The sequence below is a fragment of the Ochotona curzoniae genome, unplaced genomic scaffold (genome assembly GCF_017591425.1).
Source record: "Ochotona curzoniae isolate NIBS_2020 unplaced genomic scaffold, NIBS_Ocur_1.0 contig_4064, whole genome shotgun sequence".
NCBI classification, from domain to species: domain Eukaryota; kingdom Metazoa; phylum Chordata; class Mammalia; order Lagomorpha; family Ochotonidae; genus Ochotona; species Ochotona curzoniae.
Window position 1 is genome coordinate 823439 of NW_024466107.1, and position 14540 is coordinate 837978.

Sequence of the window (14540 nt, forward strand, 5' to 3'; positions counted from 1 at the left end):
GCAGGTGCCCAGGGCCTTCCCCCAGGGCACTGGAGCTCGCCATTCTGACTGCCCCAGCTGCCTGCGGTGACCTTTGCCCAAGGTTGCTGGCATCCTGGCTGGCAGGAGACAGGCGGTCTCCTGCCGTCAAAGGGTCCTTGTTCCCTTGGCTCTCAGCTCTGACTCGGTGTCTAAATAAGCGAGCAACATGTCACTGGGGTGGCAAAAGGATGTGCACACGACTCCATAGCTGTGCATGGGGAGAGAAAATGCTGGCAGCGGCCATCCCGGCTGGTCCTCCCCTTTCCTGCGCTGCCCAGCTCCACGCGTGGGCTGCCAGCTTGCGAGTTTGCTGCTTTGATCTGCCCAACACTGCAGGACGCAGGGGCAGCTCCGGGGCGGGTGGAGGCCACCTGGAGCACAGAGTGGGACAGGGAGGGTACAGGCGGAAGGGAGGTGGCGTGGGGAGGGCACGGAGGGCAGAGAGGTGGGTGTTGCATCTGCCGCTGGTTTCCCTTCTCCACTCCCAGCTCTGCATTATGGGGCTCGAGGCAACGAAGGCAGCCACACAGCCAGAGCCCAGGCTTTGCTCTCACCAGCCAAGGGATGCCACAATCCAACCAGTTCAGTCACCGGGCACAGCTCCCTGCAGATGCAAGGGAGCAGGGGTGCTGCCAACTCCTGCCAGCACTGGTGGGCTGCAGCACAGCCACTTTCAGGGGAGGCTGCCCAGCAATGGCAAAGGTGTGACCAGGAACTGTGCTGCTGGGGGAACGGCCACTTTCCTGGGACGCCGCTTCCGGTGACGCACAGTTGTCACAGAGAGGGAAGCTTGGAACCCTGGCACACGCATGGGAGCATGCTAGAGTATTCCTGTACAAGGGGGATGGAGGGCATTGGTTGGCAAACAAACAAACAAAAACTTGAAATCATCATTTATTCACAACATGCACTTTCCATGAAAAAACTTTTTTAAAAAAAGATTTGCCAGGAGCTGCCTCTGGGTCTCCCACGCAGGTGCAGGATCCTAAAGCTTTGGGCCGTCCTCTATTGCTTTTCCAGGCCACAAGCAGGGAGCTGGGTGGGAAGTGGAGCGGCCAGGATATGAAGTGGGGCATGGACGGGACGTCCGTGCTTGCAGGCAGAGGATTAGCCAGTTGAGCCATTGCACCAGTCTCTCATGAAGTTCTTCACGACAAAACACGTCTCCAACAAGCATCACACCAAAATAAATCCTTTTCAGTGCTGTTTTCTGTGAAGTTTTGGAAATACCCTCATCCTTTTAGGGAACACCAGAGGTACATAAGTGAAGGATTGGGGCTGGCGCTGTGCAGCCAGTTAAGCTGCTGCTGGCAATGCTGGCAACCCCTGTGGGCACTGCTCTGCCTCTGATCCCGCTCGCTGCTGATGGTGTGAGAAGGGCAGCAGAGTGGCTCAAGTGCTTGGGAACCTGCACCCACATGGGAGACCTGGAGGAGGCTCCTGGCTCCTGGTTTGGGATGCCCTAGCCTTGGCTGCTTGCACATCTGGGAAGTGAACCAGCAGAGCAAAACTAACTTTCCCTCTTCTCCCGCTCTGTAATTCTGCCTTTCAATTAAACCCACCCCCTTTTTTTTGAAATGAGGGTCCCCAAAAAGTTTAAAGACAATGGAATTGAAAGCTCTTAATACACAACTTCTGAAATTCATGCATGGTTCTTTCATGACACACATTCCCATAGACTTTCTGAATATCTTTCTGACATATCAACTTTGACTTTTCTGCATCAACATAAACTTATCTTTGAATCCCATTTTCCCTGAGTTCCTGGAAGACCCCCCTGTTCTGGCAAGCAGAGGACACGAACCTTTGCAGTGATGTCCTAGCAAAGCTGATGGCAATTACTTGGCAGGAGCCCCTGCCGGGGTCTGTCTGAGAGGGACCTGGGCCTGAGGCACACCCCAAGCCCCCGCCTTGCTGTTCTTACCCTCAGCCAGCCCGAGAGCTGAAGGGAGGCCTGGTATGCGGGCTGGCAGGATCTGCCCACCCTGGGGACACACGGCGGGGAGAGGCCTTGATTTCGGACACCAAGTACAAAGAAACAGCTGGGAATGGCTCTGCCCGCTTCCACAGGACCACGCGGCCCAACCCCCGCGACATGAGCCCTCGTGGCAAAGGCGTCTTTCTTCTGCCTGTCTGCCTGCCGGCAAGTCCTGAGAGCTGGAGGAAGGTGCCAGCCAGCTGCTCCCCACAGCCGGCATCAGCACCGAGCAGCTCAAGCTCCCTGTGCTGCCCCTCAGCAGCGGGCAGGGCCTGCGCCCTGAGCTGCGAGGAAAGGCATCCAACGCCCCGAGAGGGAACAGGGAACTGTGGACTGGCAGAGGGAGCTCAGATGGCACACCACTGGGGCAAAGGGAAGGAGGAAGAGAACGGGGAGAGATGCCGGAACGAGCTGGCTGCGTCTGCTGGCGCTAGCCACAAGGGCAGAGGCAGAAACAGAGCGCCCTTGTCTCCTCCGGTGGCGACAAAGCGAAGGAACCAGGAAGGTCCCCGCCATGGGTAGTTTCTGGCCAGGAGGGAGATTCGAAGCCAGCAGAGGGCGGACGGCAGGTGTCTGCAGAGCCCATGCCAGCTTCCTTCTCCAGCAGTTCCCAGAACGGGGTGCAGGCAGGAGGAAGTGGCTCAATATCCTTGCTGGTAGGCTGCTCAGATGCCCAACAGCTGGGTGGAGGGGAAGACACACCGGCAAGGTCGACAGGGACACTGAGCCCGACAGGGACACTGCTCCAGCAGGCTGGCCAGCGAGCAGCAAAGGTGGCAGACCGCTGCTCTGTGACAGCTTCCCAGACTGGTGGCTGCAGCAGCACACAGACCCCTTCTTGAGGGTGTGCTTGGAATGCCGGGGGCGCTTCCGGGGGCATGGCCCAGCCACCCAGGGACAGGTCATGTTTTCACAAGGCACGGATCAGAGCCGAGCACCCTACATAGGGTGAGCCTGTGGGAGGTGGGGCAGGCCTCAGCGGGCAGCTTCTCAAGAACGAAGCCCTGCCTCACGCCATGTTCCTAGCTCCACACGAGGGGCATGAGGGGACGAGTGGACCATGTGCACTGACCATATGGCAGCTGGAAGTGGGAACTTGGCCCTGGCTACGTCTTCCTCGCCAGAGGGTGGCCGAGGGGGTCCGACTTGAATTCCTTCTGGCAGGCATGGATAGGCCTACCTGGAAGACGTGCTCTGAACAGCCTCCCAGGAACACGGGGTTTGAGTAGCAGTGACCAAGCTCAGAAGGGAGGCTGGCGGCGAGGCAGAAGGGTGAACCACTTTGTAGGAGTGCCAGTTTGCATTCTGGCTGCTCTACTTCCAATCTGGGCCCCTGCCAATGCACTTGGGAAAGTGGCTGGCGATGGCCTGAGTGCCTGGGCTGCAGCCAGCAGCGGTAGCGCCCTGGATGGAGTTTGGGCTTCTGGCTTCATCCAGCACTGGATGCCCAAAGCCATTTGGGGAGTAAGGCAGGCTATGGAGATCTCTCGGCTGTAACTTTGACTTTCAAATGAATAAATCAATCCTTGAAACAAACACACAAAAACCAGCCTGGATTCTCAGTAAGAGACTGGGGCTACTCCAGGCTTCCGAAGGACAGCACACGCCCAGCACGAAGGGCAGTGCCTGCCAGCACATCTGCCTTCTGAGAATGTGTCTGTGGGACCTGCAGGTGACAGCCATGTGCTCGGAGGAGGATGGCAAAAGGCAGCCATCTCCAGAGGATGTGTTTTCCTATCTGAGTTGCAGTCCTCATGGGAACGAAGCCTTGGCCATGCTTAGGTTTCCGTGAAGGAAAGAATACAGTGGCCCAAATCTGGAGAAGTCCTGCCCTGGGGAGGCGAGTTCCCCCCGCCTGCATCACGCTGCATGTCGCTGGGGGCTCGTGCGGCCTGGCACTGACTGCAAGCTTGCTTTGCCTTTGTGGAGCTCCTGACAAGGTGGCGGCATGGCCACTCCCTCTACTGTGCCAGCTCGCCCAGGAGGCAGCTCCTTGGCCACTCCCTCCACAGTGCCAGCTCGCCCAGGAAGCCCCAGTTGCCCAGAGCCTCCCTGAGTGGCCCAGGGTGGCCACTGCTCAGTGACATTCGTTAGGAGTTCGCAAGCACTATTCTGAAAAAGGTGGTGGTTTGAACCCCAGCTGCTCCACTTCCATTCCTGCTCCCTGCTAATGTGCCTGGGAAAGCAGAGGATGGGCCAAGAGCTTGAGCCCTGCACCCACGTGGGAGACCCGGACAGAGTTCCAGGCTTCTGCTTTTGGCCTGGCCCAGCCCCGACTGCCTTGGTCATTTGAAGAGTGAATCGGTGGATGGAAGATCTCTGTTTCCCAACCATCTGTCTGACACTTTCAAGTAAAATAAATATTTAAAACAGGATAACATTTTAAAAGTAAAAAATAATTATCATTTACATTAAAATGTAACTGGTGCCCTGTATGACAGGGCTTCCAAAAAGTGAAAGAGCGGCTTTAGATGAGTTTATTTTGGTATACAAATAAGCGGAAACCATGCATAAAAATTTTCATTTTATTTGCAAGGCAGAGAGAGATCCTCCATCTGCTGGTTCACTCTTCTGAATTCCTACACAACAGGAGCCAGGGGTTCCATCCCGATTCCACGTGGGTAGCAAGGCCTACGCACTGGGGCCAGCCCGGGCTGCCCTCCATGGCGCATGTCAGTGGCCAGCCGGATGGGAAGCAGAGGCGGTACGTGGACCAGGCCCTCTGCAGGGGACAGGGTGGGCACCCCGAGCCACGCAGCACCCTGACTCCGCACCAAACACTTGCCTTCCGACCATCCCCCCCGGACTGTCCTCTTCATTTTACCTGCCAAGTTTGTACCACACAACGGGAGCTACTTGGCCAAAGAGTAAATCTCTCTACTTACTAATCCTTGGTTCAAATGACTTAACCCCGCGGTAATCAAAACACTAGGATTATGTGGCCAGCGTGATGGTGTGGGGAGTAAAGGCCTGGCCCATGCTGCCTGCCTGAGTCCCCCGAGTCCCGGCTTGCGTCCTGGCTGCTCCACTTTGGGCCCAAGGACCTGGGCCTCTGCCAACCAGGAGGAGACCTAGCAGAAACTCCTGGTTCTCGCCTTGCCCACCCTGGCCACAGTGGCCATCCAGGCTGTGAATCAGCTCACACAAAAAAATCTCTCTTTCCCTAACTCTGATTTTCCAATAAACAAATGAAACCTTAGGGGGAAAAAAAAAGTGAGATGGAACGTGTAGGGTCTTTGGATATTAGAAGTACCTGGTGTGAAATTACTCAAAAAGTGTGTCTTATCCCCTAAACTTCTTTTCAAAACTTAACTCACAGAGGACATGCTTGAGAACCTGGGGATATCTTTCTCTAGCCTGGGGGTTATCCTGGGGGTTATCCTGGGGGGGGTCTCTGGTCTACATAAGTGATTCTACCAGCCCTGGCACGATTCTCAGCAAGCCCTGCCTGGTGGATGGGCAAAGGCCACGTTCAGTCTGCAGCAGCTCGCTGCCCGGAGCCTCTTGGGGGAGGTGTCTGCAGGGCCAGGTCACCGGACACACGTTCTCCTAGCACAAGCAGATGGTTCCTCCAGTCCCAGCCCTGTAGCATGGAGCCTGGCTTCCCTGTCCTTGCCCTCCACCGGCAGGGTGTCGAGGACTTGGCCCCCCAGGCTCAGGGATCCAGAGAGCACACAGGGAGACCCGAGCTGCAGAGGGGGGCTGGAGGCCAGCCCCCGTGGGGGAGCCTGCTTACCGGTATGCGTGAGCATGTGCCGCTGCAGGGAGCTGGCCCAGGGGAAGACACGCGGGCAGTGTGGGCAGGTGATCTTCTGCAGGCAGCTGGCATACGAGTTCCGCTTGGCCTTCAGCAGCTTGTCCTCGGCGGTGCGGCCCTGCTCCTCGTCGCTGGGCCCCTGGGGGTCTGGGGGGGTGCTGGCCGCCGCCTCCCCAGCATCGTCCTCTGTGCTCTGAAGGAAGGGACTGAACTGGTTCGTGTCCGTGGTGGCCAGCATCTTCTCGATGCTAGCGAACTCGCCGCTGGAATCCAGGTCTACCCCGCCACCGGCTTGGGCTCGGGGTCTTGCCCCCCTCTTCCGGCCCTTCTTCTTGGAGGAGCCCGCTGCCTCCTGTGCCAAGGGTGACGATGCCTCTGGGCTGCTAGCTGCAGGTGGTGGGTCCCCAGCTTCTCTGGGACTCGCACTCTCAGTGGCGGTGGTGGGGTCTGGGGTGACCTTGGGCACGCAGCCCGCAGAGCTGTCCGCGGCCACTGCCACGCCAGTGCCTGGAACTGGGCCGGAGCCCATGGGCCCGGAGCCCACGGGGCCAGGCTCTGCCATCTTGGCTTTCAGCAGGGTTGGGGCGGACGACACGGAGGAGATGATTTGCGCGATGGAGGCCAGTGGAGGCAGCTCTTCTGTGACAGGGGGCTTTGGCAGGAGCAGTGGGGGCTTGGGCCGCAGGGGCCGCAGCAAGGCGGCGCCGCCCAGGAGGGCTGGGTTGCTCAGGAGCGTGGGGCTGCCCACCAGGGCCGAAGAGTAGACCGGCAGGGCGAGCTGCACAGAGGCCTGCACCGGCTGCGCGTGCGGCTCCAGGGTGCTTGCCGACACTGCCGGGTTTTCCAGGGTACCCGGCTGCGGCGCGGGCAGTGGGGCGGGGCAGGGCGAGCTCTGCTCCACGCCTGGGGCCTCCTGCTCCGGCCTCTTGGCCTCGTCCTTGGCTGCCTTCCTAGGGTTCTTGCGGATGGACAAGTCGATGGGCTCCATGGGGCCATCGTAAGTGGCCAGGGAAGACGAGCACAGGAAGGACATGCTCTCCTGCTTCACCTGCACCAGGGCCAGGCCCTTCTGAGAGAAGTCCAGGGGTTCGTTGAAGTCCATGGCGAAGCTGCCCATAGGCTCCAGCTTGATGGAGACGCGCGGAGGCGCGGGCTGGCTGGGGCCCCCGTGCAGGTAGCCGTTCTGCGGCTCCAGGAAGGCGGCCAGGGGCTTGCGCTCGCCGGCCTCCTGCCCTGGCGCCGAGGCCTCGGCGGCCGCCGCCTCAGCAGGGCCCAGGCCGCTGTCCACCGCCAGCACGTAGCTCTCGATGTCGTGTTCCGGCACGTGCAGGTGCTGCTTGAGGATGTGGTGCACGCAGTTGCGCTTGGCGGCGAAGGCGGCGCTGCACTCCTTGCACTCGAAGGGCTTGCGGCCCTTGGGGCAGCCGCCCAGGCCGCGGCCGCAGTGCGTGCGCATGTGGATGCGCAGGGCGCGGTAGTGCTTGAGGTCCTCGCCGCACAGCCGGCACACCGTGTCGGGCGCGCAGAGGGCGTCCACCAGCTCGGCCGCGCTGCTGCTCACGTACTCGATGTTCCTCTCGATGTCCTTGCGGGTGGCCTTGAGGTGCTTCTTGCGCAGGTGCCGCTCGCAGTTGGCCTTGACGGTGAAGGGGTAGTGGCAGATCTTGCAGATGTAGGGTCGCTCGCCGCTGTGCGTGCGCAGGTGGCGGATGAGCGCGGCCTTGTCGGCGGCGATGTAGTCACAGATGTTGCACTGGTAGGGGGAGATGCCGAGGTGAGAGCGCACGTGGGCGCGCAGCACGCCGGAGAAGCTGAACACTTGGTTGCAGAAGCGGCAGGGGTAGAGCACTTTGCGCATGGCGGGGGCCTTCTTGCCGCCGGGCCCCGTCATGATGGCCTTGAGGTCCCCTTCGGTCAGCTCCTGCTTGATCTTGGCCTCCACGCTCAGGGGCAGCAGGGCCTCCATGAGGCTGTCTTGTGCCAGCTGCGTCTTCATCTCGGGCTGCCTGGGCAGCTCCAGCTGCGGCTGCTGCAGGAAGAGCTGTGCGGCTGCGTGGGGCTGTGCCCCTGCCTTGGCCTGCAGCAGGTGGGCGTGGGCGGCCGCCTCCACCGTGCCCTGGAGGAGCTTCAGCGGCGGCGGCGGGAGGCTGGGGCTCAAGCAGCCGGGCGAGGGCTGCTGGGCGTTGAGGAGCGGCGGGGGTGTGGAGGCAGCCACCACAGTCCTCGGGGTGACCAGGGGTTTTGGCTTCAGCGGAGGCATGTGCTTGAAGATGGCCTGCAGGGGTGCAGCCGGGGCCTTGGCCAGCGGCGGAAGACTGATCTGGGGCGGTGCCGAGGCCGCCATCTTCAGAATCTGCTGGATGTCAGCCAGCTCGATGGCCGACTCCCCCGAGATGGGCTTGACCACGATGCTGTTGTCCGGCTGGATAATGATGCCCTTCCGGAAGGGCTGCAGCGACAGGTGCTTCAGGCCCTCCTTGGCGGCCGGCAGCAGCGTGAGGGGGCCGCCTAGGGACGTAGCTTCGAAGGGGGACAGGCTCAGCACCCGGGTGCCGGCGGGCTCCTGAGGTAGCGGGCACCTTAGCACCTGCAGCTGGATGGCCTGGTTGTCGTCGGGCACGGGCTCCTCTGCGGGCGCAGGCCGTACATCTTTGGCGTGCTGCAGACCGAACAGGGCCAGGAAGACCTTCTGGTCCAGGGTGTCGTCGGGCAGGGACCTGGCCGGCGGCTTCTCCCGCCCCGGGTCTGTGGCCACGTGGGTTTGTTTGTGCAGGGTCAGCGAAGAGAACATGGGGAAGGCCTTGTCACAGGTGTCACAGACGAAGCGGTGCTGCTCGCTGATGCACCTTCTCAGGTTCGTCTCACACCAGGCCTGCGTGGGACCCACGGGCAAAGAGCAAAGCAAGAGGCGTGAGGACTGGCATGTGGTCACCAGAGGGGGTGGGGCAAGGGCTGGCTGCTGGTCAGGGTGCCCGGAGGCAGCCTCTGGTTCACCCGGGGCCAGACAGGGCTGGACGGGACGGCCAGGGATCCCTCGGCAGGGCACGAGTCCGGCCAAGCAGCAGGCCCGCGGACACAGCAAACAGGTGCCGTGGAAGCTGCTTCAGAGACCTGGTTAGGTGGCATGCACGTGTGTTACAAGTGAGCCCCTGGAGCCAGGAGCCTGGGCACCTGACCAAGCCCCTATGGATCATCTCCTAGCTAACCACTGTTAAACACTGGAAGCAAAGAAACCCCAAAGCGGACCACAGCCAAACCACTTCAAAGTCATCTTGGCACTGCTTTGTCAGCGGTGCTGCCAGTCCCACTCTGTCATGACCGCTGGGCTGCCGATCCTCGAAGATGAAACGGCCGCACCAGAGCTATGCGGAGCGACCTCACTGTTCCCCATCCCAGAGCCAGTGTGGAGCAGTCACAAAGCTGTCAGCAAACTCAGCCCCAGAAACGAGAGCACCACCCAAAGGAGACCACAGTCAGCCGGCCGCTCTGCATACCTGCGAGATGCGGGGAAACTTCCTGCAGGAGAAGTCGGTGAACCCCAAGTCGTGGAAGCCAGCAGGGATCGAGGGGTTGCTCTGGATGAAGGGCCGCCCCATGGCGTCACGTGGCAACTGCCTGTGCACGAGTGCGTTGTGGCGCAGCAGCCCACGGTGTGTACGGAAGGTGACACAGCAGATGTCACATCTGGAGGAGGGACAGGGTGCCCGGAAGCAGCTCGGTTAGTTCCCCCTGCTCTGTTAGCCAGAATCTAGCCTGCTTTTGAGAAACTGCAATCTATTGTCTGTGCAGACAGCACCGGTGGGAGACCCGGAGCCTGGGCGTCGTGGGGAGCCAGGCGGGAGGAAGCAGGCCGGCTTGGGGTGGCGCGTGAGGCTGAGGCCTGCGTGCTCCTCCCGGCCCCACGAGCTCAGCCCTCAGCACTCGGACGGAGCACCTCCGCTCGCCTGGAATCGAATAGAACGTTCCCGAGTTCTCCAGGAAGAGTCAGAGGCAAGTGGCGACTCTAAGACCATGACTGGTAGCACCTGCTAAACGAAACCGGGCTCCCATGCAGGTGGGTGAGACAGCCCTTATGTCAGAGATGAAAGCACTGAGGTTCCGTGACTGGCACCCACCAGCTGCACACACGAGGACAGAACACATGTCCATTCTGAGACACCACCATGCAGTACAGTAAGTTCCTGCCCACATCCCATCAAGTGCCAGTTCAGGTCCTGGTTCAGCTCCACTTCCAATCCAGCTCCCTGCTAATGCAGCTGGAGAGGCAGTGGACGACGGCTCAGCGCCTGGCCCTGGCACTTGTGTGTGGGATGTCTGGATGGAGTTCCAGGCTCCCGACTTTGACCTGGCCCAGCCCTGGCCATCCTGAGAGTGAGCCAGCAGATGGAAGCTTGCTTTCCTGCCTCAATCCGCAATTCTGCCTTTCAAACAACTCATCAATCTTTAAAAAAAAAAGAAAGGGAGAAAGAGCAAAGCAGGCCATCCGTGCCACACCTGGTCCTCACTTCACAGTGCTGCGCTCCTGACCAGTAGGAGTTGTGCACTGAGCATCCTGGCTCCTACTGAGGTCCACTTCTGCATCTTGGCCGAGATCCCCAGGGAAGATCACACCCCAACTGCGTAGCTGCCAACAGCCTGCAAACTTGCACCAGGTACCATCTGCCGGAGAGCCAAGTGTGCCGTCCCTTCGCCCAGTCCCAGCGGCATGGTGCTGGCGGCAGATGTGCCCTGTGAGACAGTACCATGTGCTACGCCATCCTGTCCACTGACATGTGTACCTAACCCACTTGAACCATCCAGGGCGTGCCTGCCATCCCCACAGGCTCAGGCACCGCTCTGCAGACTCACAGTTAACATTCACCCACAGAGTGCCTGCCATCCTTCTTGCTGACTGACACATGGCACCGGGCAGGACGCTTGTCACCCAGCCATGTATGGTCAAGGTTCTGGGGTGGGTCCTGAGGATGTGGCTCCTTCTCCCTTCTCCTCTCCCTGGAGCTGATGCTGTTCCCCTGCTAATCCCTCAGCCAGGTCCTGGAGGTCAGACCCAAGGAACGAATCCTTGCCAAAGGCCCCCAAGAGCCAGGTCATCAACCATGAGGCAGCGTGGCCCAGCTGGGACAGGGCCAGCCTTGGAGCTGCACAAGCCCAGGGGACGGCGACTTGCCTCTGTCCCATCCTGGCCTGCAGACAGCTCCTCTTCTTGTACCTCCCTGACCTTGGTTCTCCCTGGCTCAAATCTGGCCGCACATCCTACACAGAGATGCCCGAATGGGGCGAGTTTAACTCTGACCAGATATTTCACAGGATTAAGAAATCATTGGTAACGTTTTGGCATGCTTCCTGCCCCACTAGGAGCCTCCAGGAAGGGGGTGGGATTGGCTGAGGTCTGCAGGGACCATCACGTCCCAGCCTCTACTTCACAGAGGTGGAAGATTTTTATTTAGGGCAAGTGGGGCCCATGGGTGCTATAGGAACTGGAAGTAGTTCAGGGGTGCTGCAGGGCATGGCAGCTGTCTGTGCCAGCCCTGGGAGGTGAGGCTCCTGCCTGCACCCAGGGCACCGAGGCCCAGAGCCCTCCTCCTCCTCCCTGGCTGCATCCACACCATGCAGCGTTGGCAGTGCTGTGTGGCTCCGCTGCGCTGGCACCGAGCACATCTCTGCACACTCATTTCAGACAACAGCCCAGCTAGAGGTAGCAGGAAGAGCCGCAGCTGCAGCACCTTTCTCCCTGTGCAGAGAGCGAAGGAGTGGGGGGTTCGTGCAGTAATTCACACTCGCACAGCTAGTGACACGGCTGTGGTGTACACATGAGCTTCCTCGGCAGTCACTGTGTCACTTGTGGAGCGAGGAGCAGGCCTGCATCTCTCAGACATGCTGCTGGCAGGTGGCAGACCACATCAAAGACCAAGTCTGGTGGGCACTCATCTAGACCTTACATGACACTAGCATGGCAGACCAGCACCTGGGATACACGCCTGGGCCCCAGCCAGCACTCCTCTGGCCGGTGGGGGGTGACACCTGGCTGTGAGATCTGCTCTATCCACCTCTGCAAGGACAGCGGAGGCCACTGCAGACCTGCCCGCATGCTGTGCCACCCGCACACCCTGCCTGAGCTTGTCAGCTGGGGCCCCAGTGGTGCCCCATGGTTCTCCCCTCACCCCTGCGTTGGGGGGTAGCTTGGCTCTGCCAGGAACCATCAAGGGTGCAATTGTGAAACATTTATAGATGGGGCTGGACGGTACAGTCATAGGAGAGGGAGGGCTGGACAGTTTCATTTGGCAAGAGGCTGGGACAACGTGCCCGAGGGAGGTTTAGAGGGGGTGCCTCTGCATTGTCCAGCACCAGGGGTGGCTCTGTATCAGCGATGTGGCAAATCTTTCCAAATGGAAACTGAAGCCGGAAAGTGAAAGAAACCACGGACCCTTTTGATCACACTCCAACAGGTGGCTCCACAGGCACAGTGTGGAAGTCACCATGACATTAGTGGCTGGGCATGGGGCCTCTGGCAGGCACAGGCCTTGTAGGAAACTCCGGGAGCCAGTCCTTCCCATTTCTCTCTCACACACACGTGGCTGGATCCCCGGGCACAGTGGCTCTCGCCCACAACAGGCTGGCTAGACTTAGCCGCACGTGCTCAGGCACAGATGCAGCCCGGGGCTTCGCTGGGCTGTGCACAAGCAGGCAGAGGCCCAACAGGTCAGTGCAGCCTGCCAGCTCCGGCCTTGTCTTCCTTTGCCCTCGGTGCAGCTCCACCACGCTCCTGCACCCTGCTCAGAGCCGCCTGTGGTCTGGGTGAGGCCAAAGCACGAAGCTGTTTGTTCACAGGAAGCACGGAGACTACGCATCCTCCTTCTTTTGCTTACATAGGCTTAGGAACCTGCCCTGCCCCTCCTTCCAACTCTGGGCTGGGGTGGAGGTGCACACGGCCGACATGCCCACTGTTCGGCTCAGTGAGTGGCAGTGCAGAACCTGTGTCGGGATGGGTCCCAGCAGGACCGACTGTTACCTTCCAAGGTGCTGGCCTGACCCAGAGGCAGCCAGCGCTAACTGGGGCGTCTCTGATGCGCAGCCCGGGGCGCAGGGGCTCAGCGCCTTTGGAATCTGCTGCCCTGGAGACTCCAACACCCAAGGCTTAAGGGAACAGCCCAAATCGTAGTGGCCCGCTCATTCTGCCACTTGGATTTGGTCCACAGCTGTAGCAGGCCGATTGCTGTCCCCTATCAACATAAAAGGCCATGCCAGTATAGCTCCAGGAGCCTGCCAGTCCAACAGCAGCCAGGTCTTTTTTGTGAGCGTTCTGAGGAAAGCGAGGCACGGCTCTGTCATGCAGGCTCTCCCCTGGCCATGCAAGGCCTACTTCTCAGCACAGTCCCATGGCGGGTCTACACCAGTGTGTCCCAGGCGAGCTAGAGGCTGGCCTCCCACAACTGAAGCAAGAACCCACTCCCAGCATGTCTCAGTTAAGTCACAGAGCTCGCGAGTGGTCCTGGACTTCCACCCCCATCTCTGCTTCCCCAGGTTGGCCACAGTGAACCCTGCATGTCGACACTGGCTCAAGATTGGTTATAGTCTGAGCGCTGGGCCCCCTCGCTCTCACTCGGCTCTGAATCTGTTTTCCAGATGGAGAAACCGAGCCCCTATGGCCCGAGGTCACAGAGACACCAGGCAGCGGGCTGGGCCACAGCCAGTTGGCTTGACAAGGTTCGGCCACACAGGGCACTGAGGGCAGCTGCTGGCAGACGGCCAGGCTGCGGGCACGGCCCTCGGCGAATCCGCAGACCCTGGCTCAACAAGGAGCGTGCTGCTCCTGGCTGCTGCTGCCTCCCCCACCTCCCTCTCCATCCAGCCCACTCCAGGAGGAGACAGTGGCATTCCTTTTTCAAAGGGATTTCATGCTTCATTTTTCCCGGCCCTGCCTCCAGGGGCCAGAAGGAGTCAGCTTCTCCTGCTGGTCTCCCGCCCGCCTCAGACATTCCTCTGTGGCCCAGCCTGGGGACTGACTGCCACAGCTGCACGGCTCACACCTACCGTGAGCAGCAGTGACGGCCCTCCACAGGGCTCTGGCAGGCCCAACACCCTGCCCTTCACTGCTGTAACAAGCCAGCCAGCCTGGGGCAGCCTGGGGATGTGGGCATGAGTGGGTTTCATCCATCCTACCTGGGAAGAGGGGGGAAGAACAGGACAGCTCTGAGCAGGGGGCCCGGCAGGTGGCCTCATCTTAACTCCTGGCACAGATCTGCAAGTGCACCCTCAGTGATGATCAAAGCCAGTGTCGCCACCTCCCAGCAAAGCACCAGGAAACCCAGGGAAAACCTGAGAATATCAGCAAGTCCCACTGTGGGAGGACAGGTGGACATACCCTCACAGCCCACTGGGGGGTGACAGGTGGACATGCCCTCCTTGTAGCCCACTGGGGGGTTAACAGGTGGATACCCCCTCCAGGCCAGCTCAGTGGGCCCTGCAGTGGACCTCTGGGCCAGTTTTGCCTCCACATTTCTAGATCTCCCATTTGAACATCAACTACTTAGGGGTAAAAATGTACCTGTGATTAACACACATCGCTCCCCACCCACGTGTCATCATTCCCCAAACAGTACTGGGTGACAACCAGCTCTGCTCCAGTTTCCAGCTTCCTGCTAATGACACCCTGGGAGGCACAGGGTGGCAGCTCAAGTGGCTGGGTCCCTGACACCCACATGGCAGATTCAGGAAAAGTCCTATGTCTTGGCTCCCCTGGCCCAGTCCTGGTGGGCACATTCAAGGAGCAGGCCCACAAAGAGG

At 60.2% G+C, this 14540-nt stretch overlaps 1 protein-coding gene across 1 annotated transcript in view; it reads right to left on the reverse strand.

Annotated features, from left to right (window-relative positions):
* The window catches only part of RREB1 (ras responsive element binding protein 1), a 92812-nt gene that overhangs the window by 8358 nt on the left and 69914 nt on the right, over positions 1–14540 (reverse strand). The window contains exons 9-10 of the mRNA XM_040984022.1: positions 9251–9440; positions 5736–8628 (exon numbers count right to left, since the gene is read on the reverse strand). Coding sequence (XP_040839956.1) covers positions 5736–8628; positions 9251–9440 — 3083 coding nt within the window. The remainder of the gene's footprint in view (positions 1–5735; positions 8629–9250; positions 9441–14540) is intronic.